Raw genomic sequence first — 27,639 nt, 5'->3', positions numbered from 1 at the left:
TTCCCTACTATTGATGGGAAAGTTGGTAGTGATGGTGGTAAGGGTTGCATCTTTTTAAATTGGGCAAACGAGGAGGGCTCCCTGAGAAATGACATCAGAGGAAGGACTTGGAGGAAAAAACACTCCACTTTATAACTTCATTCATTCAGCTTTTCCCCCTATTCTTCAGTCTGTTTCTATTTCTTATTAATTTCTTTTGTTTATAATATATTCCTGTTCCTATAAATCTTCCTTTTTCCTTTTTTTTTTTGGCGGTACGTGGACCTCTCACTGTTGTGGCCTCTCCCGTTGCGGAGCACAGGCTCCGGACGCGCAGGCTCAGCGGCCATGGCTCACGGGCCCAGCTGCTCCGCGGCATGTGGGATCTTCCCGGACTGGGGCACGAACCTGCGTCCCCTGCATCAGCAGGCGGACTCTCAACCACTGTGCCACCAGGGAAGCCCCCTTTTTCCATTTTTAAAAGGAATTACACACTAGCAATACACGAATACATTCTTGTTGTAAAAATTCAAATAATAGAAAGTTGAAGTCCTGCTTGACTAGAACCCTGTCCCTGTTTAATGTATATCTTTCCAGACTTTTATCGGTACACATTTCCTATCATATCTATCTATCCATCCATCCATCCATCCATTCATTCATTCATCCCTGGTTTTCTCTAGTGTGTTTCTAATTACATATGTTCCATGTAGTTGTTATACTGCATACATTGTTTCTTAACTTTGTTTTATTTACTATTACATATTGAACATATATACACATGAACAGATATCAGTCTTTAAACTTCTGCCTAGCATTTCATTGGCTACCTGCTAGTTTATTTACTTATTCCTTCATTGATGGATGATAAGATATATTCAGCTTTTCACTTTTACAAACAATTCTGTGATGAAAATTCTTGTATCTGCCTCTTTGTATACATGTGTGAGTATTTCTCTAAAGTAGATGAGAAGTTATTGTAAAACACATGCATATTTTGAATTTTAATAAATATGACTCAGTTGTACATTTGAGTCAGTACTAATTAGCACTGTCATCAACAGTGTGAGATACAGCATTTCCTCACACTGTCTTCCATATTTTTATTTTTTAATTGAATGGGCCAGAAAAATTTAAATTCATCTTTACCTGCTTTTCTTGGATTGTTTCTGAAGTTGGACATCTTCCTTTGTTTGTCACTTCATATTTCTTCTTTGATTTGCTTGTTCATACCATTTCCTTATTTTTCTCTTTTGATGTTTGTTGATTTCTCAGTAAATTGCTAGGAGTTGTTGTTGTATTCTGGATGTTTTTCTGTCATCTTCCATATGTTTTGGAAACATTTTCACACAGTTTTGCTTATCTTTAACTTATGTGTGGTATCTTTTGTTGAATAGAAGTTAAACTTTTTGATATAGTCAGATTATTAACATAGCATTTTAGACTTTTGGTTTTATTCTCTTTTAAAATAGAAAGTTCCTTAGAACTGAACATGTAGATATGGTATTTGTAGCTTTTAGCTAATTTTGATTAAGAGACATGTGCAACCAATGGTGGTTTAAATAAGTAACCACCATTGGGTATGTTCCTTAAATAACCAGAAGCCTGGAGGTTTGGAGCTATTTGCAGTGTTTGTCTTTATGATTATAAGGTGGCTATTATGTTTTTAGGCAGCATAGCTATATCAAAAGCAGGAAATAGGGAAAATGGGATGGAGCTTTTATTAGGAAAGCAAAAGCATTTCCAAGGCCCTACTGTTGACTTATGCTTATATTTCATTGGCAACCCTGACTGCAGGAGAATCTGGGCAAGGTTTTCTTGTCTTTTTGGTCAGCTGAGCAAGGGAGAAAAGGATAGGAAATAGTGTTCGGCTTTCCCACCAGAGATATCTGCCACAGCCTACAAACTTAATTTATATAGAAGCTGAGAAGACATTATTGATTGAAATGAAATTCTAGTCTTAGTCCCTAAATATTTTATATGTTATAATTATTTTAGGACTCCAGTTCAGTCGTGGAATGGACCCAGGCCCCAAAAGAAAGAGCTCATCGAGGACTGGAACATCTGAACAGTTACGAAGCAGAGTGGGACATGGTTAATACAATTTCATTTAAAAAGAAACCACATACCAATGGAGGTATGAATTAAATCGTTTGAAATCTTAAACTGATTTGCTACTATATAATATAAACAAAAGTGCAAAGAAAATCCTTTAATGTTTCTTAGAAGAAGGATGAGTTGGTGCTTTGGTTAATATGTATAATTCCCATTTTATTTATATTCCTTTTTCATCTTTTTGTTGCTTTGTTGGTTGTGACCTCATAAAAAGGCTTTAAAAATACTTGTTCTGTTTTGTAGTTATTAATGGCAGAAAATAGAAACACTTAAAAAAATTACTTTGGCTATCTCTCATGCACATTTTTCTTAATCCAGTAGAATAAAAAAAAAAATCATGTTATTTCATCCTAAAGCACCAGGGGGAGGTGAAGTATACCACTAAACCATGCCGTTCTAATTTCAGTGTTTACTGGTATCTTCACAGCTCATTGCAACTCCCCTTTGTATATGTTCCGCATCTGTCCTCCTTTATATATACATTAAATTTATGTTTGCTGTGTGGTGACTACCTACATGTAGATAACAGAAAAGAGCCAACCTAGCAATCTGATAGAACACGTATACTACCCCAGATATGATCTAGCTAGCCCACCTGTGATGTGGCCAGCCTATTTGTGATCTCTTTAAAAAATATTAAACACTGTATAGAGTTAAATTTTTTTTCTATTGATATCTTTGTGTTTTATAGGATAGGATAGGATATTTTATCTTTCAGTGATTTTGATCTCAGTTTAGGATTTATCCGCATTTACCAGATTCAAAAAGTCTAGCCTAAATTGACTAGAATATGTATTGCTACGTTTATATAGCATTGTTACTAAGTAAAATTGATTTTCATGTATGGCCTGGGGAATCATTCTCATACAGTAGTTATACTTTGTACTGTATCATTTCTTGGGAACAGTGGCAATTAAGAAATAGTAAGTCACAGACTTTCGGTAACAGTCAGCTCATGCATATATGTCTTTTTGTTGTTGTTTTGCATTCCCATTCTAGGGAAGGTTCTTAACCAGAACAATGCAGAAATGTTAAGGAAGGATAAAACCACAGGATTTTAGTATATTTGACATGTGAGGGATTTTTAACTTCTCTAGACTGGATCTTCAGGATTGGTTTATGTGAATTGCTATTTTTTGTTTGCCTAATATTGTTAAATCCTTGAAAATGAAAAAGGTTACAGAAATGAGCAAAAGGAGTGAGTTTTCAGAATTTCATAAAAGAAGCATTACATGTTTGAGAAAAGCATAATCTGACAATAAAGGTCTTTTTAGATGAATGGTTTTTAACTGGCTGCACATTGAGATCACATGGGGAAGTTAGGCTTTTGAAAAAAGTACCGGTGTCTGGGTTTCATTCAGCAAATTAAATCACACTCTGGAGATGGAGCCTGGGCATCCCTATTTTTCTGTATTTTTCAAAAGCTCTCCTGGTTATTTTAGTGTGCAGAGTTGAGAACCTCTGTGTAGCTGCGTAGCTTAGCAAAAAACCCACAGATCTAAATACTGCTTATGTATCTTGGTATTGCATTATGCCTTGTAAAGAGCCTTTATTTAGTAATTATTAAAAGTTAAGGACACATTTCCTTTTCTTTCTTTTCTCCACTGTTTAAAAAATTTTATGATAGCAGTAAGAAACACATTGCACAGTATGTCCCAGTGTGCATACACATGCACATATTTAACAGAACAAGGAGTTAATGGAGTACATTTACTGTTTCGTCTCATCCCATTCCACCCCATCTTATCCTAGACTATCTACCTCATCCAATCATATTTCATCAAAACTCCTTCTTAAAGAAGACATTTTCTAAGCTTGATGTTTCAGAATTTAAATTTCTGCCATAATTTTTTACATTTTTGAAAAGCATTTTTTCAAATAAAATTTTTATTTATTATTATAAACTTCACATTTTTAAACTTTTTACCTTTTTTGTGATTCACAGAGCAAAATGGGGACAAACCTTTAAAAAAATTAACTATTGAAGACTTTTTAAACTTTATATTTCTTAAATATACTGCTAAGTCTTTGTTTTTATATATTAGATCAAATGTTTTGAAAATATATCTTCCCAGTACAGCAGACTGCCGTGATGTTCTGGAAACCCATTCAGATAAAATGTCATGTCATTGCTGTTAATTCTGTTCAATACATATGGAGACTTACTGAATTGTTTTGTTTACTTTTTTGCTGTTATGGCCATTTTTCCCACGTCAGTGTGTTGCAGTTATTTTTTACATATATTGGGTAACACAGTAAGTTCATCAGAACTAATTAGCTTTATTTACCTTTCTTTAAGGAGAAAGAAGGAAATTTTGAGTTAACTGTTGGATTCTGTTAGTTTTCCTTTGTAACAATTTCTAGTTCTGGTTAGCTAATATTGGTAGACCAAACTGCAGATTACTTTTCTGTTGACTTGGTTAGTAGATTATTCATTTATATAACACATCTTTGACTACCTACTATCTGCTAGTCACTCTTCTAGGCACTGGGGATATAGCTGTGAACAGAATTAAGTTCTTGTTCTCATGAAGCTTATACTCTAGAAAAGGGACTTCTGGGATTGACTTGTAATGTTTGTCTCATTGTTTATCAGAGCTTTAAGTGAGGAAATGTGTGAGGAATTTTCTTTTGTATTTAATATGTAATGTGTGTCTCTTCCATTAACAAGGGAAAAATCTGTGTAAAATTTTTACATTTGAATATGCACAAACTTCTGATATGCCTGCATATATTATTTAATATTCTTCATATGATTTTCTTGCATTACTTTGATTAAGTACTTTTTGTGGAATTTAAGATAAAAAGTCGTATCTGGTTTTTCATTGCTGTTTTGCTGTGAAAATATTTTTGGTCTTTGTAGATAATCTAGTAGTATGTATCCTTTGCAGATAATCTAGTAGTATGTATCAGGTGCATTCACACTTAAGTGATTCATAAAATGTTGGAATTCTAGAATTGTTCTCACTTTGATATTAGTTTGTAATGGTGTTATGAGCTCTATAATATAAATTGCAGGGAAACATGATGTGTCGTAAAGTGAGCATGTGGTACTTAATCTGGTATCAGCCTTAGATATGAGTTCACCATATGAACCGGTGTGGAAGTAGGCAGGGCACTGCATAGATAAGTTACTTAGCCTTTCTGGACTTTGTTTCAAATGATAACTTGTTAGTGTCCATGAAAGAGTAATGGTGTCTGCATTCCTTGCAGGTAGAGGTGTCTGTAAGCTGTAGGTTTCTGTGTCAGTTTAGGAGATTTTGTTGGAGGTGATGGAGGTGATGGTGTTCTGACTATATAGGAAGGTGACATACATGCAGGTCAGTACTGACTGATCTACCCTTTGAGTAAGTTCTATAAGCAGATATTATCTATGCAGTTTATCTTTGTGGAATTGATAGTGTTGGGATGGAATTAATAAAGATTTTCAATAACAGGATAATATGACACTTCTTAGGAAATAACATAAGAGAAAAGGTCTTTTAAAATTTCAGAGACATGACATGCCTAAGTCTGCGTTAAAATGTTCAAGTAAAATAACATTTTTAGATTAGAAATTAAATATAAGTATTAGATAACTTTTTTCCCTTGTTCTTTAAATTTTTTTTTAAATAGATAATCTTTACATTGCTTGTTATCAGTTGAAATATTATTCACAAACCTAGGATTTTAAGCTTCTGTAAACAGCCCACACACACTAGGAAATGCTTTATTTTACATAGCTATAGTTTGAACTGAGGTCTTAATTTAGTAGAAGGTTGATTTAGCAGGAAGTTTGAATGTATTCATTCTCTTTGAAGCATTCACAACTTAGTTACCTTTTCATCCTCAATTCCCCACTGTTCTTTGGGTTTTTGCAAATGTCTGTGTACTCACTCTAATGTTACTTTTTTTTAAAATTAATTTTTATTGGAGTATAGTTGCTTTACAGTGTTGTGTTAGTTTCTACTGTATAGCAAAGTGAATCGGCTATACGTACACATTATGTCCCCTTTTTTTTGGATTTCTTTCCCATTTAGGTCACCACAGAGCACTGAGTAGAGTTCCTTGAGCTATACAGTAGGTTCTCATTAGTTATCTATTTTATACATAGTATCAATAGTGCATATATGTCAATCCCAATCTCCCAGTTCATCCCACGCACCCCCACTTTCCCCCCTTTTTATACTGGTATACTTTTACCTTCACTCAATGTAATCTAGTAAAAATAATTCCAAAAGGAAGTGAGGAATAAAGGTTGGTTTTGTTTTTGTTTTTTGTTTTTTTGTTATAAATGCCTCTCCAAATGCATCATGCCATTTGTATTTGAGGGAAGTGGAAAAGATGAGTATTTATTGAATATTTACTATATACTTGGCACTGTACTCATTAGTTGACAAGTATTATCTCTTTTAATTCTTAGAATAACATTGGGAGGTAAGTATAATTATCTCCATTTTACAGATGAAGAAACTGAGGCTCAGAGAGATTCAATTATTTGCCCCAAATCATTCAGTTAGTAAGATGGTGGTGCTGCAGTTTGAGTCTGGCCTGCTTGCTTCCAAAGCCATGATCATTTTGGGGCAAAGCTGATATTTTAAATAAGGATAGTATTATTTTCAGTTTGTATACAGTAAGATAATTATTTTAAAACCTATTCTTTTAAGAAAATGTATGTAGCCATTTCTAATACAGGTGGAAGCCATGGTAATATCAGTGCTGTAGTTGTTCCCTAGGTTCAGCAAATATCTGTTAGGCAGTCATGAAGAGTGCTGTCAGTACCTTTTAAAAAGGTGAACAAAAATATTTTGCCCCACTTTCTTGTTTTTAAGATGCTCCAAGTCATAGAAATGGGAAAAGCAAATGGTCATTCCTGTTCAGTTTGACAGACCTGAAATCAATCAAGCAAAACAAAGAGGGTATGGGCTGGTCGTATTTGGTATTCTGTCTAAAGGATGACGTCGTTCTCCCTGCTCTGCACTTTCATCAAGGAGATAGCAAACTACTGATTGACTCTCTTGAAAAATATGTGGTATTGTGTGAGTAAGTATCAAATTATTTCCTACTTATCAAAACCGGATTGTTGTGTTGGTCCCAAGGCAAACTATTTTTACTTGTCATTGTGTATCAGTGACCTATGTGCATATTAGGGCTAAAGCAGCTTTGTTTTTTCTGGAATATTGACTACTTTGGATGAGTGACTGAATAAAATTTTGCCATTTTAGTAATTTGGAACTGCAACTTATCACCTTATTAGTGTTTTAAAGAAAAGAATGGTTCAGTATTTTAATACACATTAAATACACATGTGTATTTAATATACATTTGAATGTGTATTAAATCCATAATTTATGGATTATATATTTACCAATTTTATCTTTTATTATGTAGTTTCTGTTAAGCATAAAGTTTCATTTGTAATGTTACAAATTTAAGTCAGGCAAATCTAAATAAAATTATTGTAAGTGTGGAAGTTAGGGCTTTCTCACTTTCCAGAAATCTTGTGTCTTCCGTTTATTTACCCATGTGCATTTGTACACACATACTCTTTCTCGCTTTCACTCTCAGCAGATACAATTGTGGTATCTATCAAGTTCTGAGCACTGTGCTGGTTGTTTGATATTTAGTAGTGAACAAAACAGGCATGTTCTTGGATATCTGAGAGTTTATGGTCTTGTGAAGGATGCTGACCAGTAAATAGCAATAAACTCAAGAAATAAGATAGAGGAAGTACAAGGAAGGGAGGAAGTATACTTCATTCAGACTGGGGGTTGGGTAGGGGTCAGGGTAGACTTTCTGGAGGAGGTAACATCTAGGTTGAGACTTGACAAATGTGTGAACTTTAGCATGAAAGGGAAGGAGATATTTAGACAGATGTTTTAGATAGAGGGAGGTATATAAAACACGATGTAATCACAGAACAGAGTAGTTCAGTATCACAGGTCTGCATAGTGGGGGAAGGGAGGGTACAAGATTTAAAGATGAAGCCAAAGAGCTGAGTAAAGGCCAGAGCATGAAGGATCTTGTAAATCATGTTAGTAGGTTGTTCCAGTCATCTAGATGAGCTTGTAGTAGCATGAACTAGGGGAGTGACAAGAAAGAAGTGTTGGAGGAATATTTAGTGTTAGAGTTTGTGATTGATTGGATATGTGGAGGAGAAAAGGGAGAAGTTGAGATTTTTAGTTTGGGGAATCGTAGGGATGCTTGTTAACTTCATTAATAATGTCCTCACTTTAATAGAGTAATGTCATGCCTAAATGTAGATTATATAAAGCTAAGAGTAATGCAAAAGTTGAAAGATATTAACTGTTTTTTGGCATGAAATTCTCTTCCCTTACCATGTTGACCACCTCTGGCTGGCATTAGGCATGCTGATTAGTACCTGTAATCGTAAAGTCAGATCTGGTTGGTAGTATGTGGGTCTTGGATCTTGAAGTGAGAAGCTGTGATTAGGCTTCCACCTATGGGGTTAAGTAGATTTCAGGAGGAGCATTTATCATGACTGGGGCATAAGGCTTGGCTGTTGAATAAATAGCAGCTGTTAAAGACTTGGGGGTCTCAGCATCATAGCAAGCTCAGTATCAATCAGTGTTGTGATGTAACTGTTTTACAAAAGAGCTCATTCATTCTGAGACTGTTGATTAAAGCATAGAATCTAGAATGAAGTGGTAGTCTCTCTCTACTCTTTACTGATAAGATCATATTTTGGAGAACTACGCTTAGTTTTAAACACTGCATTTTAGATGTGTTAGACTAACTATTACTACGTGGAGAAAGATGGCTAGTGTAATGAGAGGGATCAAAATGGTATGAAAAACGTGGGGATGTGGCGATTTAACTTGAAGGAGTTGTGGTGAACCATTAAGTAAAACCCAAGCTGGGCTTCCCTGGTGGCGCAGTGGTTGAGAGTCCGCCTGCCGATGCGGGGGACACGGGTTCGTGCCCCGGTCCGGGAGGATCCCACATGCCGCGGAGCGGCTGGGCCCGTGAGCCATGGCCGCTGAGCCTGCGCGTCCGGAGCCTGTGCTCCGCAAATGGGAGAGGCCACAACAGTGAGAGGCCCGCGTACCGCAAAAAAAACAAAACAAAACAAAAAAAACACCCAAGCTTCTTACTATGGTCGGTGAGGGCCTGCCCTATCTTAGCTGTGTTTATTTCTTAAACCTCATCTCATGCCATTCTCTTCTATATTCTAGCCACATGGTTTTCTTTCAGTTCCTGAAATGCCCTGAACTCTTTCTTGTCTTAGGGTCCTATATGTGTTTATTTGTCTAGAATACTCTTCTCCCTTTCTTATCCCTGAGGTCTCAGTTTAATGTCACTCCCTCAGAAGGACTTTTCTGGATGCTTAGTCTCCCCTTTAATGTAGGTTCCCACCCCCATTCCTTTTTGCTTTCTCATTCTCTTGTTTGCTTCCTTCATGGCCCTTAATAGAATAAAATCATTGTCTGTCTATTTCTGTTACGTTTTCCTCTAGAGTATAAGCCCATAAAGGCAGGGATTGCATCTATCTTGTTTACACTTTCTCCTAAATTCCTAGCCAGAGTGCCTGGCACATTTGTTCAGTAAATCTTAGTTGAATGAATAAATGGCATGGTACTTATCAGTTTTACAAATAATTTCAAAAGGATTGTTAAAAGAAATAGACTGGATTTGTTTTGTATGACTCCAGAGATAAATTAGAAGGAAATAGCTCGAGGGGTAGAAATTACAAGGAATTACCTCATGAGGCAGAGAGTTTTCTGTCCTGGATGGGTTCAAGGATAGACTCAACAATTACTTAGGTGCTTATAAGAGAATATGTACCTTAAATATGTGTTGGTGATGTTTTCATGAAGGTTGTTAGTGAAACTATGTTTCCTTTTCTGTATTGGTGAGGCTTAGATATGTAGCATCATAATAATTCAGCCCAAATTAATGTTGAAGTCATCCAGTTATCATTTTTGGACAACCACAGGTCTCCCTAGTGAGGGCAGACCACTTATGACATGAATGAGAGCAGACTAGAAACCACCTTCTCTGTTGGCAGGTAGATCCAAGAGATAAAGAGAGCCTGGAAGGGGTTATGCCATGCATGCACCTTACTCTTTCCTGATCTCAGCAGTCAGATGTGTCCCTGTGAAGATTTTCTTTAATAGGAGTGCATATTTCCACCTGGAAATAAGAAGCCATGGGAATGGTATTCCCCTCTCTCTACTTTTTCATTCAACAAGTATTTTTTTTTTGAGGACCCACTATGTTCTAGACATCATACTAAGTGCTGGAAAGGAGCACTTAATCAAAAAAGATATGGTGTCTGTCTTCATGGAGTGTGTACTATTCCAGAAAAGGAAAAGATCGCTTATACAAATAATCATAAGTTTTCAGCTGTAATAAGTGCTATGAATCAGAGATATAGCACGATGAGAGCATATAATAGGATAATATGTAGGTTTGTGTGTATGTGTGTGTGTGTGTGTTAGTAGTAATTGAAGCTCTGAGAGAGAATGAGATTAACTAAGAAGAGGATATAATGGGATAGATTCTAAGCATGTGATTAATTATAGCCTTTAATGATGTGGTCAAAGAGAAGAACCTAGCAGAGTAGTCTGACTTCCTACACTTTGTTTCCTCTCTTCCCACTAGCCTTAATCACATTTATGGTCAACCAAGGATGTGGTTGTTTCTGGGGGGGAGATAGCTGTGTAAAGTGAGCTTTAAAAGCTTCATCCTTAGTACCAGCCACTTCTCCATTGTGTATTCTCCTGTGATACTGAGGGGCCAGTTTATTCTTTGCCCCCTGAATAGTCTGAAATGTGTAAGAATAGTACATCAAATATTTTATCCTCAAGGCCCCTCTGTACACTAGGCAGAAAATAAGCATTCCCCCATTCTCTTTCCCATCATAAATTATGCCCAACTGCATTGTGTCATATATGCTGAGTCCAGGTGGTAGAATATAGATATTCCAGATAAACAGTCACCAGTATAAAAATAAATCCCATATTTGTATAAACCATCTTCCATTATCAGATTCTTAGGGAGATGTTAAAGGTTCTTGTTTTTTATGTTCATTACTTATGATCTAAATATATGGAATTCACAGTTAAGTCCAAAGAAATGAAAAGTCCCAAATATCCCCCATTTTTTACTTTATTAGGTATCATTTCCTGTCTCTGGAGCAGTTATCCTAAGCAAAATGGTACTTCCAGAGTCATGTTCCTATGGTCGCAGATTGCTGTGGAGACCGGCAGAAGAAGGGTAGACCAGGAAAACCTTGGTGTCAGCAGCTTCGCTGGGATCCCAGCCACTCTGTTTCTGGGTCATCCTTCTTGTGTTTTCTGAGTTCAAAACATCAGTAGAGGGAGATTCAGACCACATTATCTTTTTTTCTCTGATTAACCTAAATTGAAGAATGTGGCTTGCATCTGTGGCCATGATGTCTTCCTAACACTCCCTGTAATGAATTAAGGGTCTTACCATACAGACAAACAGAAATTGCAGATTTGCTAGGGATGTGCAGCCTTGAAAGATCAAGGTAAAGGTTGGGTAACTATGCACAGTTCCTTCTTTCAGTCTCATTAACTAGATTAGTCAGTGCAAAATAGGCCAGCTTCTTGAGGCTTATTATTTCTCAAATGGTTTTCTTACCTACTGGGATAAACAAATTGTCCTATTCATTGATATTCTTTAGTGTTCTTTGACTTATCACCATTTAGAACATGGTATTCAGTTGGGTAAGAGAATGAGCCACAGATACATTTTTGTTACATTTCTGGAACCAAGTTGGTTGCTAGGATATGAATGAAAGTTATTGGTTCTGTTAAAATTATTTTATATATTGGGCCATTTTAAAACTAATACATAAATATTCAAGCAGTAAAATATGTCCTTAAAAAGCCAAGTTGGTTGTATCATCTTATAGCACCAGTCATTTATGAGATTAGGTCCTAGACCCTCATTTATTCCCTTTGTGAGATACATATATCCACACACACATAAATATATACATACACATACACACACATATATATGTATAAATTATATGGATGGGAATAAACTATATAGTTTTATAAATATTCTGTACTTTTTATTTTTTATTAACCTTTTTGGCTTTATATCTTTTGCAATGATAATTTATTTCTTCAGCTTTCCATATTGGTCTTCTCGGTGGCAATATAAAATAGTTACTGTTACATCTCAGTGCACAAAAATTCTTCAACTGTTATAATTTCTGAATTCTGAAGCTTTTGGGAGAGGCTCACTCCAAAGTACTTCTGAATTTTTAGTAGTTATGTGTCTGTAGTTGTGATATTAGACAATGGTTTTCTTTAAGCCCTTTAGTAGGATCTAATAGAATTGCTGATGTTAGCATCATTAAAAGTTCTATCTTAACTGCTGCAATGAGTTTTTGAAAGCCTTGAATAATGTTGTCATGAGTGATTAACTTCCCAGAATCCATAATATCCCCAGAATATATAAATATAATATTTAATCTTCCCAGATTAAATCAGTGTGGTAACCTGGCAGGTGGAAATGTAACAATATTCTGGAATGCCAGTCCTCCTTTTGGTGAGCTCTGAAGTTCTTAGCAACATTATTACCTGTCCTCTTACTGGTATACTTTAAAAAAATGTTTTGTTGATTTCTTCAGTGTCAGCCAAGTCTAATGTGACTTCCCCCAGCCCCTCATCACAGAGCATTAGGTATTAAAAAAAAGAAATCCTTCCTTTTTAAAAAAGTATCTGTGGTTCTTTGTTGGTTGAGCAGTCATTTCTTCTTCCCATCTCCAGCTTTGTGACCATAGTTTTAGATCTGAAGCCATAATAATTGGCTGGGCACAGATAACTGAAGGTTGCATATGTGTTCCCCTTCAGCATGTATAGCCAGTGTTTTGACTTTCATGATCATTTTTTTATTTGTAGTTTAAAGAAAAAATTTGACTTAATCTATTTTTAGAAACAAAAAATAATAACCATAGCACCAGCAGCACTGTGTTAGGAAAAAAATATGTTTTTATACTAGTTACTTTTCTTTTTCTGGTGCTATGTTTACAAGTTGACCTATTATTAAAAAATGCCTTGTGAGAACCTATAGGTCTTCATGTTGATAAGCATGACCCCCAGAACATGTTCAGAAAAATGGTGATTAATGAACATTGAACGTTTAAAAAGTTATTTTCTTCCTACTTCAAATGACTCAACCTTAGCTCTTTTAAGAAGCTAAGGGGCTTATTCAGCTACTATTGTCTTTGATGATCGAGTGCTGTATCTAAGTAAGAATAAGATCCTGTTTTGGATTTCATATCCCCCCAGCATTGCTGTTGCATCCTGTTATGTTAGAATTGAGAAGAGATAACTGTTATTAAAGTTCTTATCTCAAACATTTATAATAAACTAGAAGTAGCAGCAAAATAATGCATTTAATTTTTGTTTTTAAACACAAAAGTTGTGGATTTATTACAGCTGACTTACTAAATTATAAAACTTTTTGAACAGAAAAAAAACTGGATAATTCATTTGATTACTTCAAATTAGATGTCTATTTGGAAAGCATTTTGTTTATTCTGTAGTTATTAGGAAGTGTGGAGAAAAACATATCCGGAGCTCAATAAGCAAGAACTAAAAATATACTGTACCTGAACTGTACGTTACAATCATGTGTGTTTATAGTAATGGTTAGCATAATTAATGATCTTTAACAAATAATTAAGACATTGTATCTTGTATTTTTAACATCTTATATTGCAGTACTACCAAGCTGTGGAGTGAAGTTGGAAACCATTTCAAAATAGGACATTTTCCTGTAGTGTACATATTATATATACTGATGAATCCTAAAGTGTGTTTCAACTTTCTTTATAAGAGAAGATATATTCTTATAATGGAAGATATATTTGTAAGAATTTTCTACTATAATTCTAAACAAAAGTTTGGGTTCATTATAATTTAGTCCTCTTGGCTTTTCCTAGAATAAAAATATACTTCATCCCTTTTATATTTTTTAATTTAATATTTAATGTTTCATGTAGTTTTGGAACTCACTTAAGATAGTTACTAAGTACTTGCTAATATTGAATTAATGGGAAACACTTCTAGAACTGGACATTTAAGGTTTTTTGTTGTTGTTGTTACAGAAAAATAACTGTGCATTAGTAATTATTTAGGTAGTCACTGATGCGGAGTGCTACTGTTTTCTACAAATCCCTTCTTTTTCTTACAGATCTCCGCAAGACAAAAGAACACTTCTTGTGAATTGTCAGAATAAGAGTCTTTCACAGTCTTTTGAAAATCTTCTTGATGAACCAGCATATGGTATAATACAAGTATGTTTCTTTAGTCTATCTTACATTAATCTGTTTGTCTGACCGCATTATTTTATATGCATCCTACCTCTCACTTTCTCAGAGATTATACAGAATGAGGCAAGTGTCTGCATGTGTAAACCTTATGGAACTATTCTCTGTAATTTTATGGAAAGAATATGTGTCATATTATTTGTAAGACTCAGAAGCTTCCTTGGTTCTTAATTACTCTTACAGCAATTTTCCCCTTTATCATAATTGAAATTGGACATCAGATTTTTATTATCATAGCTTGCACTGATTAGGTGAAAAGTCACTGGGTAAGCCACTTCGAATTAATCACTGATAAGCTTATGCAAAACTCTGGTTTGAATTTTTATTGTATGTTTAAGTTGGTTCATTTGGGGTCAGTTTAGTCTAATTCCTCTTAAAGTATTTGAGTATATTCTTGCATTTGGCTAAAAATGTGCCCTTAACACAGGCAGAAATAAAGATAATTTATTTTTCACTCAGGTTACTATGTAAACTAATGACGTTTTTGGTTACTCATTCATTTATTCACTTATTCATTCAACAAATGTTTGAGTGCTTCTTTGTCCCACATGGTATCTCTTTTTGGTTCTGAAGATAAAGAGGGAACTTTTTACGAAGGAGGACAAAAGAGCTAAATACTGATTAAAATAAAAAGTGAGGGAACTGTTTTTCTTATTGTGAAAATAATCATTTTAAAGATAGACCTTTAAGAAGTAACTATTTTTGCTAAATATGAATAAGCAGGCAGTTTGGGATTTAGAAGTAACTCTAGCAGTAGAAAAACTTTTCTAGGACAGCACTGTCCAGAACAAATTACTCTTGTTGGCATGATTCACCAGTTATATAATTAGATTAAAATGTCAGCTAATATTTAAATATTGTGAGCGTTTAAACTTAGCTATCAAATATTTTGTGTTAGACTAGTGTGGTACTACCCACTTCAAGAAATATTTTTTTCTGTGAAGGCAGGACTGTTAGAGAGAAGAAAGCTGTTGTGGGCCGTCCATCAGTGGAAAGTAAGCACTGCAGATATTTCTGGTGTGTGCAGATTGAATGAAGCCTGCAAATCATGTGTTTATCTGCAATTCAATCAGTAGCATTAGCTTGCTATTTAATGTACTGTTTTAACCAAATGAAAAAATTGGCTTAGAAAATTTAAATTTTTCTTCCCAGAAAAAAATAAAATTTTATAATAATCTTAGAATGCTCTGTTTTAGTTCTGATTTCCCCCCCCCCTTTAAAAACCTTTGCCCTTTTGCCTGTCATGAGGTATTTTTATTCTTTATCGGAATTAATTTTGCCAATATTTTTCTTTCTACTGCATAGAAGATTAAAAAGGACCCTTATACAGCCACTATGGTAGGATTTTCCAAAGTCACAAACTACATTTTTGATAGTTTAAGAGGCAGCGATCCTTCTGCACATCAACGACCACCTTCAGAGATGGCAGATTTTCTTAGTGATGCTATTCCAGGTTTAAAGATAAATCAGCAAGAAGAACCAGGATTTGAAGTCATCACAAGAGTGAGTGGACTTTATATTAATATAGCTCTTGTATTTTAGCAGGAGAAATGCTTTTTAAAGTGTACTGAATGTTATAGAAACAGAAACTCAATTTTGGTCATATCTGCCTCTTTCTCACAATCCTTTAGAACTTTTGCTCACTAATATATCTAACAACTAATGCTTGTCCTGCCACCAAATTCCTGGTTTCTTCTTCATCAACTACTACTTATACTTCTCTGTCATCAGTGTTGGATCTCTTTTCTTTGATTACCTTTTGATAATAATGAACAGGTTTTTGTTTCATTGAGTGTATAGCAGTGAGTAAATAGTAAGCCTTGCATGTTGCCCCTAGTTCTGTTGCTAATTTTTGTTTTCTCAGACACTCTGCACAGGCAGCTAGTCAGGACACTACTAGTGGGCTTTTATTCCTATGTGAATCTTTTCTTTTTTAAGTAAGATGGATTTTGGCCTTGAATTATGGCAAATCTTTATATATGCTCAACAAGACTTGAATTTGCTACAATTCTAGGCTGCACATAGTTAGAACATTATAAAATATCTAAATTGTAGTACTTAATTAAAGGGCTTATCTTGGAAATGGCACTTTAAAATTACCAACATCTGTTAATTGAATGAAAACCTGTAGAAAATGCCAAGTAGAGCTAATGGATCATGAATCAATTCTGAGAGCTACAAATTTTAGATTGGAAGAAAAGCTAATTTTAAATATGATTAATGGAATAATACTCTTTTTTAATAATATAGCATACCATTTAGTGTGAAGGGTCTGTTTTAGAATTTGTGTTGAATGTTCTGTACTTATGTAATTGAAACCCAAAACAACAAATGTTTTTTTGTTTCTGAATTTATAACCCAGTTATTTGTGTGTTTAGTAGGAGGGTAAAATGTATGGAATGCTATTGCAGTTTATAAACTAAACATTGGAAACTAAGGGAAAATATTAGAAATGTTAGCACTTAGTCTGAGTAATAGTATTTTAGTTTTAGTTTCTATATACCTTGATTTCATTTCACTTGTTAAAGGTGTACTCTTTATTGCTTATCTTTTTATTTTAGATTGATTTGGGCGAACGACCTGTTGTTCAAAGGAGAGAGCCAGTATCATTGGAAGAATGGACTAAGAACACTGATTCTGAAGGAAGAATTTTAAATGTAGATAATATGAAGCAGATGATATTTAGAGGGGTAATTACTTTAGTATTTTAAACTGTTGGTGTTCAAGTTTTCTTTTTCTTTTGAGAGGTGGGAGAGATGAACTCCTTTTTTGATGATTGTTGCCTTAAAATCCATGTAGGACAGAGTGAGGTGTTTGTGATGTCCCTGAGGGTTGGGTTGGAGGGATATACCATTAAGCCTATGGAAGGGTATTCTTTCTTACTTGAAGTTCTGTGGGTTATATGAAGGAGGCATTTGTGTTCCTCAGTGGTAGTTCCCTTATCTAGTAAGGATTGGGTTTAGAAAGACTAATCAGTTCCACTGTCTGCTATACAGTCTACTCTTCATTGTTTATGCTTTCTGGCAGCTGCTTATTACATCTTCAGAATCTGGAAGTCAAAAACAAGGTAGTTTTTACTGAGTTGAGTTATTTTTATGTACAGGCATACCTCGGAGGTATTGTGGGTTCGGTTACAGACTACTGCAGTAAAGTGAATATTGCAAATAAGCGAGTTACTCACATTTTTTGATTTCCCAGTGCATATGAAAATTATCTTTGCACTATACTGTATTAAGTCGATTAAGTGTGCAATAGCGTCATGTCTAAGAAAACAGCATATGTATTTTAATTAAAAAGATACAAAACAAAAAATAATAATAACAATAACATCTAAGATCACTGATCACAGATCACCATATCAAATATGATAGTAAAGAAAAAGTTTGAAATATTGCGAGAATTACCAAACTGTGACGTGGGGACATGAAGTGAGCAAACGCTGTTATAAAAATGGCACTGGTAGACTTGTTTGGCACAGGGTTGTCACAGACCTTCAATTTAATAAAACATGCAATACCTGAGAAGTGCAGTAAAGCAAAGTGCAATAAAATGACGTATGCCTATATAAAACTATCTCTTAAATAGTAGTTTTTCTGTTTATGTGCAAGTTTTGTGAACTTAAAGTATTGCATTCATTTTTTACAAATGTGTTTAATATGCATGTTTTCTTCAGGGACTTAGTCATGTGTTGAGAAAACAAGCATGGAAATTTCTTCTGGGTTATTTTCCTTGGGACAGTACCAAAGAGGAAAGAACTCAATTACAAAAACAAAAAACGTAAGTAATGGTCTTTTGTGTGCTCATTAAAGAAATCCAAGTTACTCATCCATATAAAGTGGAATAGACTAGGGTAATGGTACATATTTTTATTTTCATCTTTTTAATTTAAATATTGTGAGCACTGTAGTTAATTTCAAACCAGAAACACTTATTAGAGGGACTTCATTGCAGTTACATTGGTGAATATATAGAATGATGGTAAAAAAATTCTAGTCCCTTTGTATAAACATTTTAAGCATACTAAGATATAGATTTTAAAATATATCTCATTTATCTTGATTCAATTTTACAATTTATTATGAAATTATAAAAATGGCTCATAAGTGTATTTGCTATTTAGGTTAATTACCTTTAAATTATTTTCCTGGTGCTCTTATAACATAAACTGGCCTTTTTTTTTTTGGAAATGTGTTTCTATTTTTAAGTAATTATCAGACTTGAAAAGAAACACAGACCAACTTCCCAGGTATACTTATTCCCAGTTTGTCAGTCTAACCTTTTATTTAAAGCTCACTTTCAGTCATTATGTGTGTATTCAAATTCAGACAATCCTTTCTCTTTTCAACATGTTTGCCAGTCCTTCTAAGACATTTTCACATCAACAAGTTTCTGTAGTAAACTGGTTGGAAAATGGTACTCTTATGTCACATTTAAAAAAAAATCTCATAGATTTGTAATTATTTGGAAACTTTAGTGGCTAAAGTATTTAATGACTGGAATAATTTTAGTTCTGATATTAAGGACTGAAGTAAATGTTTCCTTAAAATCATACCTAAATTATTCTAGTAATTTAAATAAAGTTTATGACATGTATAAGGTTATTTTATTTTTCCTTTGATTATAACTTTAAACATTTCACTATCGTATTTATAAATTTACATCTCACTAGCACCATAAATGCTTTGATACATTAAATTTGTTTTTTAGGTGTTCAAATAACCTTTTTTGGTATAAAATTGTTTTCTATAGTGATGAATACTTCAGAATGAAACTACAGTGGAAATCTGTCAGCGAGGAACAGGAGAAGAGAAATTCGAGGTTAAGAGATTATAGAAGTCTTATTGGTAATTTTTTCTTAATTTTGAAAATGCATGAGAGGGTTGCATGGAAGTGTTGATAAGATTTAAGAAATGCAGGTATATACTACAGAGTTAGGGCCCAAATGAAAAATCAGAGGCTGTGGCAAAGATTCTTACCACAGAAATACCTAGAACCTCCTAGGGCAGCCTTCAGAATGTGATTTGGGCACTCTTTCTAGCTGCAAAGCCTCTATCTGGCTCTCTAGCCCTCCAAGAAAGCTGACATTGTTGTAAACTTGGGCCAGATAATAAAGGTTATAAAACTTTCTCTCAGAGAGGAGGAGATCAAGATGGTGGAGTAGAGGATGTAGAGCTCACCTTCCCCCGCAAACACATCAGAAATCATCTACACGTGGAACAATTCTCACTGAAAACTAACTGGAGACTGGCAAAAAGACTCCTGTACAGTAAGAAAGATAACACACGATATTGAGTGGGAAGGAAAGAGAAGTGATGAGGTTGGGACCTGTGTCCCTGGGAGGAGACTCAGAGGAAAAGGGAGATTACGTGGGTGGAGAGCCTCCTTGGGGAATGAGTGGTCTGAGCCACATATGGGGCACCCCAGTCCTGGGGTCCAGCAGAGGGAAGACAAGCCCTCTTGGCTGGTTGGAGAGCTGTGAGTCTAACAGGAGGGCTGTGGGAAGCCTGGACTCTGCTCTTGAGGAATGTGCACATGCTTTCTTGCTCCTGAGGCAGGGTGGAGAGGGTGGATTGAAGACTGTACAAGTGGCTGGTTGGTTTTCTGTGACCACCCCAATGCACACCCTGGCTTGAGCTAAGCAAACACCCCAGCCCCGCTTGGAAGATCAGCTCAGACCTGAAGCAGCATATGAGCAGGGTGGGGGCAGCCATTACTGGCACTTACACAGGCGGAACATCAGAAGCAGTGTGAATGTCTGACCCTTGCTGGACCACCATAGCCCATGCCCCTACACACTCAGAATGCCCACACCAGCCCTTCCTGTTCCAGCACTGTTCCCAGTGGAGGAGATACATGGGGGTGCACACTCCGAGGGGAGGAAGCGAGCTTGGACCTGGCCCTGGCCCTGAAAGGGAGGTGACAGCCACTAAGCAGAGGGGAAGCCCCAGGTCACACCTGGCTCTGGCCCTAGGCCCTTCATCTCCAACCACACCTCCTACCAAGGTGATAGCTACCAGCATGCTTTCAGGAAAGATGTGACCCATGTTCAAGTCAAATCCAGCTCTCCCTCCAAAGCCACTGGGCACACGCCAACTGTATAGGAGTTCTCCCACATAATGACACCCTTAAACGATTTCTCTATGAAATTAGGTGAAAGTTAAGCAAAATGAGAAAACACAGGAATTTGTCTCAGTCGAAAGAGTAAGAGAAAACCCCTGAAAATAGTCATGAAATAGAAATAAACAATTTACCAGATAAAGAATTCAAAGTATTAGTAATAAGAATGCTAACTGAAGTAAGGAAAGTAATAGATGAACATAGTGAGAATTTTAACACAGAGCTAGAAAATATAAAAAAAGAATCAGAACTGAAGAATACAGTGACTGAAATGAAAAACACCCTAGAAGGAATTAATAGCAGACTGGCTGACATAGAAGAACACATAAGTGGTCTGGAAGATAGGATAATGGAAATCATCCAATCAGAACAGCAAAAAGAAAAACAAATTTAAAAAATGAGAACAATTTAAGGGACCACTGGGACAACATGAAGTATACCAACATTTGCATTATGGGGGTCCCAGAAGGAGGAGAGAGCGAGAAGAGGTTGAAAATGTATGACATTTTTCCACAAAACTAGAACAAATAATCCTAAAATTAATGTGGAACTACAGAAGACCCCAAAATGCCAAAGCAATCTTGAGAAAAAAGAATAAAGCTGGAGGTATTATGCTCTCTGACTTCGGACTATACTACAAAGCTACAGTTATTGAAACAGCATGGTACTGGCACAGAAACAGACACATAGATCAGTGGAACAGTATAGAGAGCCCAGAAACAAACCCATGCACTTACGGTCAGTTAATCTACAACAAAAGAGGCAAGAATATACAGTGGAGAAAAGACAGTCTCTTCAATAAATGGTGCTGGGAAAACTGGAGAGCTACAAAGAGATTAGAACATTTCCTCATAGCATATACAAAAATAAACTCAAAATGGATTAAATACCTAAATGTAAGGTGTGAAATCATAAAAATTCCTAGAAGAGAACATAAGCAGAGTACTCTTTGACATAAATTGTAGCAATATTTTTTTGAATCTGTCTCCTAAGGCAAAGGAAACTAAAGCAAAAATAAACAAGTGGGACCTAATTAAACTTGAAAGCTTTTGCACAGCAAAGGAAACCATTGACAAAATGAAAAGACAACCTACTGAATGGGAGAAAATATTTGTAAATGATGGGATTGATAAGTGGTTAATATCCAAAATATATAAACAGCTCAAAAAAACCAGGCAACCAATTAAAAAATGGGCAGAATACCTGAGTAGACATTTTTCCAAAGAAGACATACAGATGGCCAACAGGCACGTGAAAAGATGCTCAACATTGCTAACCATTAGAGAAATGCAAATCAAAGCCACAGTGTGATACTACCTCATACCTGACAGACCATCATCAAAAAGACCACAACTAACAAATGTTGGTGAGGATGTGGAGAAAAGGGAACCCTTGTACACTGTTGGTGGGAATGTAAATTGGTGCAGCCACTATGGAAAACAGTATGGAGGTCCCTCAAAAAACTGAAAATAGAGCTACCATACGGGCTCTAGGCGCACAGGCTTCAGTAGTTGTGGCTCCCTGGTTCTAGAGCGCAGGCTCAGTAGTTGTGGCGAACGGGCTTAGTTGCTCCATGGCATGTGGGATCTTCCTGGACCAGGGATCAAACCCGTGTCCCCTGTATTGGCAGGCGGATTCTTAACCATGCACCACCAGGGAAGTCCCTTTATATCATTGTTGATACCTTTTTGTTTTCTGCCTGGCATGTCAGTACTAAATAACTGTACAAGAGGAAAGAGAGACAGATAGTTCATGAGGGCACAAATAACTTTTTAACTGTGTTTAAAACGCCTATTAAGGCAGATATTCTATATCAGTCACAATGTAAATTGTGCTTGAGTTAATAAAAAATAACTTATCATGTACCTCTATCAACTATGATATGAGAATGAAACATTTTGGTGTTTTTAAATAAAATTTGACATTTATAGCATGATTTTTTTGGTATTGCTTTTCTTTGTTTGAAAAATGTATTCACAATTCTATAGATACATGCTATATTTGTATTTATTAAGCTATTTCAAGATAGCTCAACAAAAAGCTAGAATATTGTCCTGCTGATTTTTAAAATGCCCTTATAGAATCTAAACTCATGTCATGTTAGATTCTGCTTTGTTGTAAAGTACCGCCTCATCTCTTCACAACAATTATTGAGAATGTTTTCAGATTATTAAATTTAATGGGGGGAGAGGACAGTTATAACTTTTAAACAAAATTGATTATAGAGTAAATTAATCACTTTAAATTTCTTTAAATTATTTTTTCATAATTTACTGAGGGATTGAAGTTTGGGGAATGCCTTTTTAGTTGTAAAGTCTTTCACAACAAGATGCATCTAGCAGGTATCAGTGTTTGTTAATTGAATTGTCAGTACAACTTGAGATACACTCTTGGTGATGTTTCTAAAACTGTTTTTAATGTCTTAAAATTATTTCCAGAAAAATGTGGATTTTCTTTTTTTTCAAAATTAAAATAGATTGCTTACTTTATATGTAAACTATTTATTTATTTATTTTATATGTAAACTGAATAATGTATATATGAGAATGAAGAAGTAATTTGTCCTAAAGATGATTATGGAACATGACAAAGAAGTTGACAGTACTTCTCATAATGAATGAAGCAATTATGAATGAAACAAATCTCTTTGATTACACTTGATTGCATAGTAACTTTTTTCATTACTGTTTTCAAATAATACTGCCTATCACATGTATTCATGACTGGCATTTTTTAAAATATATATAAATTTATTTTATTTATTTATTTTTGGCTGCTTTGGGTCTTCGTTGCTGCACGGGCTTTCTCCAGTTGCAGCGAGCAGGGGCTACTCTTCATTGCGGTGCGTGGGCTTCTCATTGTGGTGGCTTCTCTTGTTGCAGAGCACAGGCTTTAGGCGCTCAGGCTTCAGTAGTTGTGGCTCACGGGCTCTAGGGTGCAGGCTCAATAGTTGTGGCGCACGGGCTTAGTTGCTCCATGGCATGTGGGATCTTCCAGGACCAGGGCTCAAACCCATGTCTCCTGCACTGGCAGGTAGATTCTTAACCACTGGGCCACCAGGGAAGCCCATGACTGGCATTTTTATTGCTAACTAATGTGAACTATTACTTGGTGTTGGTTTTAATTAATTGAATGTATTTCCTGCTATTCAATTAAAAGATTTCTATGTTTAGATAAAAATTGAAAAATATTTTAAAATATACCCAAGAGGAGGTTGACTGACTTTGGAAAAAAATTCCAAAATGTTACTTTATTGCATATCTGAAATGGAATTTGATGAATTTTTTCATTTTAAAAGCTTAGCAAGAGAGTAAGATTAATAACAAGAAGAATAACTCTGTACTTGTGAGATGTGAGCTTTATAAAAATCTGTTATTCTAAAGGTTTTCAAATATGTGATGATTTTCTTCCTCAGAAAAAGATGTTAACAGAACAGATCGAACAAACAAGTTTTATGAAGGCCAAGATAATCCAGGGTTGATTTTGCTTCATGACATTTTGATGACCTACTGTATGTATGATTTTGATTTAGGTAAGTTCTCCTCTAACATCCTAATTTAAAATATTATGTATGTTTATTTTAGAATTTAAATTTATTAACCTGTTAGGCACATGTAAATAGTTCTGTGGCCTAGTTTTTATAGGGGTGTTCCACAGGGGACTGGAAACTTAAAAGGCTGTGGTTCCCAAATTGTGCACCAAGGAGCACTGGGTTGCTGCAGCAAACTCATGGGGACAATGTGGGATATTTTAAATATTTGAGGGAAATATAGTGACATCTGTAGGACACTGCTCTAACTACTAAGTGGAATAGTTCAGGGTTTCATCATTAGATCACCAGACTCCTTCTGATGAAGTTATATCTTTACAAAGCAGAGTTTTTGGCCTTGCTATGATAAGCAAGTACTGTGTGAAAATAGATGAGGATGGTGGCATCCAACTGGATTCCAAGGTTTGAGTAGTGTAGTGCCCAACAGGTGCTAAGTTAAATAGGATGTAAATATTAATTAAGTTGTTTGGATCTGTTTAATAAATGGAAATTGTTAGTAATATTTTTGAGCCCAGGGATGCCTTGGAAAACAATTCCTGAGGCACTAAGGGTACTGTGAATTGAGAAAGTTTGGGAACCTTTTTTTGATAGGCTTTATCCCTTGTGAAGAAAAATGCTGATTTGATATTATAGACAAATGGTGCAGATAATTATCTAGGGCGTGTGGAGCTTAACTCTCTTCTCTTGGTTAGTCTGTTTTCTACCAAGAATGGGTTGGAAAGACTGGGGTTGGTGGTGGGAGTGGGGAGGATTGCATGGGGAAGTGATGCTAAGGGATAGAAAGCCTAAGGAACCAATATTTTAAGGGACAAGAGAACTTGAGCTGTTTCTTTAAAGGACCAATAAATTCCCTTAGCATCAACCTGTAAATAAGTATAAAGAATGGAAAAGTTTGAGTTACCTACTGATGTTAGTGACTCCCCAGTAGAGGATAGTGAAAGTAGATGTTTTCCAGATTACCTTAATAGAGCTTGAGACATCTTTGGGGGCAGGTAATTGGGTATTTGTCATATTAAACCCAAATGAAACTTGAATTATGGGTACATTTTCGTCACTGTTTGTATCTATGTGAATTCCTTTTGGAGTCTTATATGTAAGTTAGGGGAAGATGTAAACTCTGTTGTGGATCTTGAGGCATCAGCCTCTGGTGACAGTAGTTGAATATCACAGATTTCTCTTTAAAATGTGAGATGTAGCCAGTCCTGTCTATCACACCTATAGTGAGCCTCAAATTGGATTGTTGAAAATATTAGTAGAGTGCTTCTCAGGTTACAGAGTGCTGTTATTACTTAATTTTGATTTCAATTTTGATTCTATTAGAAACCTTTTGAAGAAGTGGGGAAATAATCCCCACTTTATAAAGTAAAGTTATATTGATTTAGACTGTGACTCAGGGTTGTACAAGTAGTACATATTGGACTGGGGGTAGAGACCCAGGTCTTTATTTCAGCCTGGCATTCTTACCTCTACACATTCAGCACCCTGACCCATTGCCATTTTAGTTTCTGTTAAACACTGTGGGGAATAGGGCTGTCGTCCTAGGGAACAAGAGGCATTGCCCTGTACTCTCAGTTGGTAATTTTGAGATAGGAATTAATGCATATTCTCAGAAGGAGTTCCTGAATGCTCAGTTTTTTTCAGGAACTGAGTCCCAGACCAGCTATTTGGATAAATTGCTGTTTCCATTTGTCTGTATTAACCCTGCATTCTTTCCAGTCAAATACTTTAAGTTATTTGAAACATACCCAGGGATTTTATTAAGAACTCTGGCCTTGGGAGAAGCCAGGGTAGTTTTCATAAAGCACTGGACCAAATTTCTTGCTTTTTACTCATAGCAAAGTAATCCGGGCTGTAAATTTACTCTTATAGTTGATTCTTTCCTATTGAGTTGTTTGGCTTCTTAGCCCATAGATGAGGTGTAGGTGTATTTGTGTTGAATATAGTTTCATTAATAGTGAAGAAGAAGATAAAAATTAACAAAAGCAGATAGAAGAACTCAAGGAAGAGTAATTTTTAATTAGTGCAGACACTATGTCTAAGTTGTTTCTATGGGAGGTATCTTTTTTTTTTTTTTTTTTTTTGGTGTATGTTCGTAATCTGATCTTGAATAAGCAGTAAAAGGTTAAATTATACTCAAAATACTGTATGTAAGAAGGCGGGAGAGTGTCTGGTTAAAAAAAAAATGATTTCCACCTCTTAAGATTTAAAAAAATAAAATTGATCCTCTAATAACTGAATAAGCTTCAGTTAACCTGGAATGTTCACCTGTATATAGATGAAATTTTTCTTTTCTCTTTATGTACACTAGGATGGTAAGGAGTTCATTTCTCACACCTCCACACTGAAACAACTTTGCTATGAAAATAATTTTGGGGAGCTACTTCAGAAATTGTAGTAGTGCTGATTAAGGTGTACATCAGTCAGCACTAGTGCAGAATTTGAGCATCACTGAATGCTAATTTAAACAGCTTTAATCTTTCTTTAATTAAAAGGAATTTATACATTAATTCCACACCCACAACTCATGACATACCCCAAAGAACATCATGTATAAAATAAAATAGATTAAAAGCAACAAGAATATGAAGATTAATTTGACTGCTTGCTTTAACTAAAACGTTATGGTAGTGATCCCGTATGAAAGCTGAAGGCTTAAAGGATTAAATTAGCTTCTTAGAAATTTTTATTCATTATAACTTTATAATAAAGCACTTTTCCCCCCCCAGAGGAAAGGTGCTTTGTAAGTCTTTCGAACAGCATGCTTTGAAATATTTCTGTTACAGACTATATGTGGTCAGACCCAGGAATTTTTTTTTTTTTTTTTATGGTGTATGTTCGTAATCTGATCTTGAATAAGCAGTAAAAGGTTAAATTATACTCAAAATACTGTATGTAAGAAGGCGGGAGAGTGTCTGGGTAAAAAAAAAATGATTTCCACCTCTTAAGATTTAAAAAAATAAAATTGATCCTCTAATAACTGAATAAGCTTCAGTTAACCTGGAATGTTCACCTGTATATAGATGAAATTTTTCTTTTCTCTTTATGTACACTAGGATGGTAAGGAGTTCATTTCTCACACCTCCACACTGAAACAACTTTGCTATGAAAATAATTTTGGGGAGCTACTTCAGAAATTGTAGTAGTGCTGATTAAGGTGTACATCAGTCAGCACTAGTGCAGAATTTGAGCATCACTGAATGCTAATTTAAACAGCTTTAATCTTTCTTTAATTAAAAGGAATTTATACATTAATTCCACACCCACAACTCATGACATACCCCAAAGAACATCATGTATAAAATAAAATAGATTAAAAGCAACAAGAATATGAAGATTAATTTGACTGCTTGCTTTAACTAAAACGTTATGGTAGTGATCCCGTATGAAAGCTGAAGGCTTAAAGGATTAAATTAGCTTCTTAGAAATTTTTATTCATTATAACTTTATAATAAAGCACTTTTCCCCCCCCAGAGGAAAGGTGCTTTGTAAGTCTTTCGAACAGCATGCTTTGAAATATTTCTCTTACAGACTATATGTGGTCAGACCCAGGAAAGCGGTACTC

The 27,639-nt window shown here is 35.3% G+C and overlaps 1 protein-coding gene across 2 annotated transcripts in view; it reads left to right on the top strand.

Annotated features, from left to right (window-relative positions):
• TBC1D15 (TBC1 domain family member 15) overlaps positions 1-27,639 on the top strand; it is a 69,579-nt gene that overhangs the window by 25,112 nt on the left and 16,828 nt on the right. Inside the window, exons 4-12 of one of the 2 annotated variants that reach the window (XM_007448771.1) lie at positions 1,978-2,116; positions 6,906-7,116; positions 14,275-14,377; positions 15,355-15,405; positions 15,716-15,913; positions 16,972-17,100; positions 18,084-18,187; positions 19,160-19,254; positions 23,943-24,059. In XM_007448771.1, the coding sequence (XP_007448833.1) occupies positions 1,978-2,116; positions 6,906-7,116; positions 14,275-14,377; positions 15,355-15,405; positions 15,716-15,913; positions 16,972-17,100; positions 18,084-18,187; positions 19,160-19,254; positions 23,943-24,059 (1,147 nt within the window). The remainder of the gene's footprint in view (positions 1-1,977; positions 2,117-6,905; positions 7,117-14,274; positions 14,378-15,354; positions 15,406-15,715; positions 15,914-16,971; positions 17,101-18,083; positions 18,188-19,159; positions 19,255-23,942; positions 24,060-27,639) is intronic. The other variant, XM_007448772.1, reaches the window with a different exon arrangement.

This window comes from Lipotes vexillifer, unplaced genomic scaffold (genome assembly GCF_000442215.2).
Source record: "Lipotes vexillifer unplaced genomic scaffold, Lipotes_vexillifer_v1.1 scaffold329, whole genome shotgun sequence".
In the NCBI taxonomy this organism is placed as follows: domain Eukaryota; kingdom Metazoa; phylum Chordata; class Mammalia; order Artiodactyla; family Lipotidae; genus Lipotes; species Lipotes vexillifer.
Note: the sequence above shows the minus strand (reverse complement) of the source record. Positions and strands in the feature narration are given on the sequence as shown.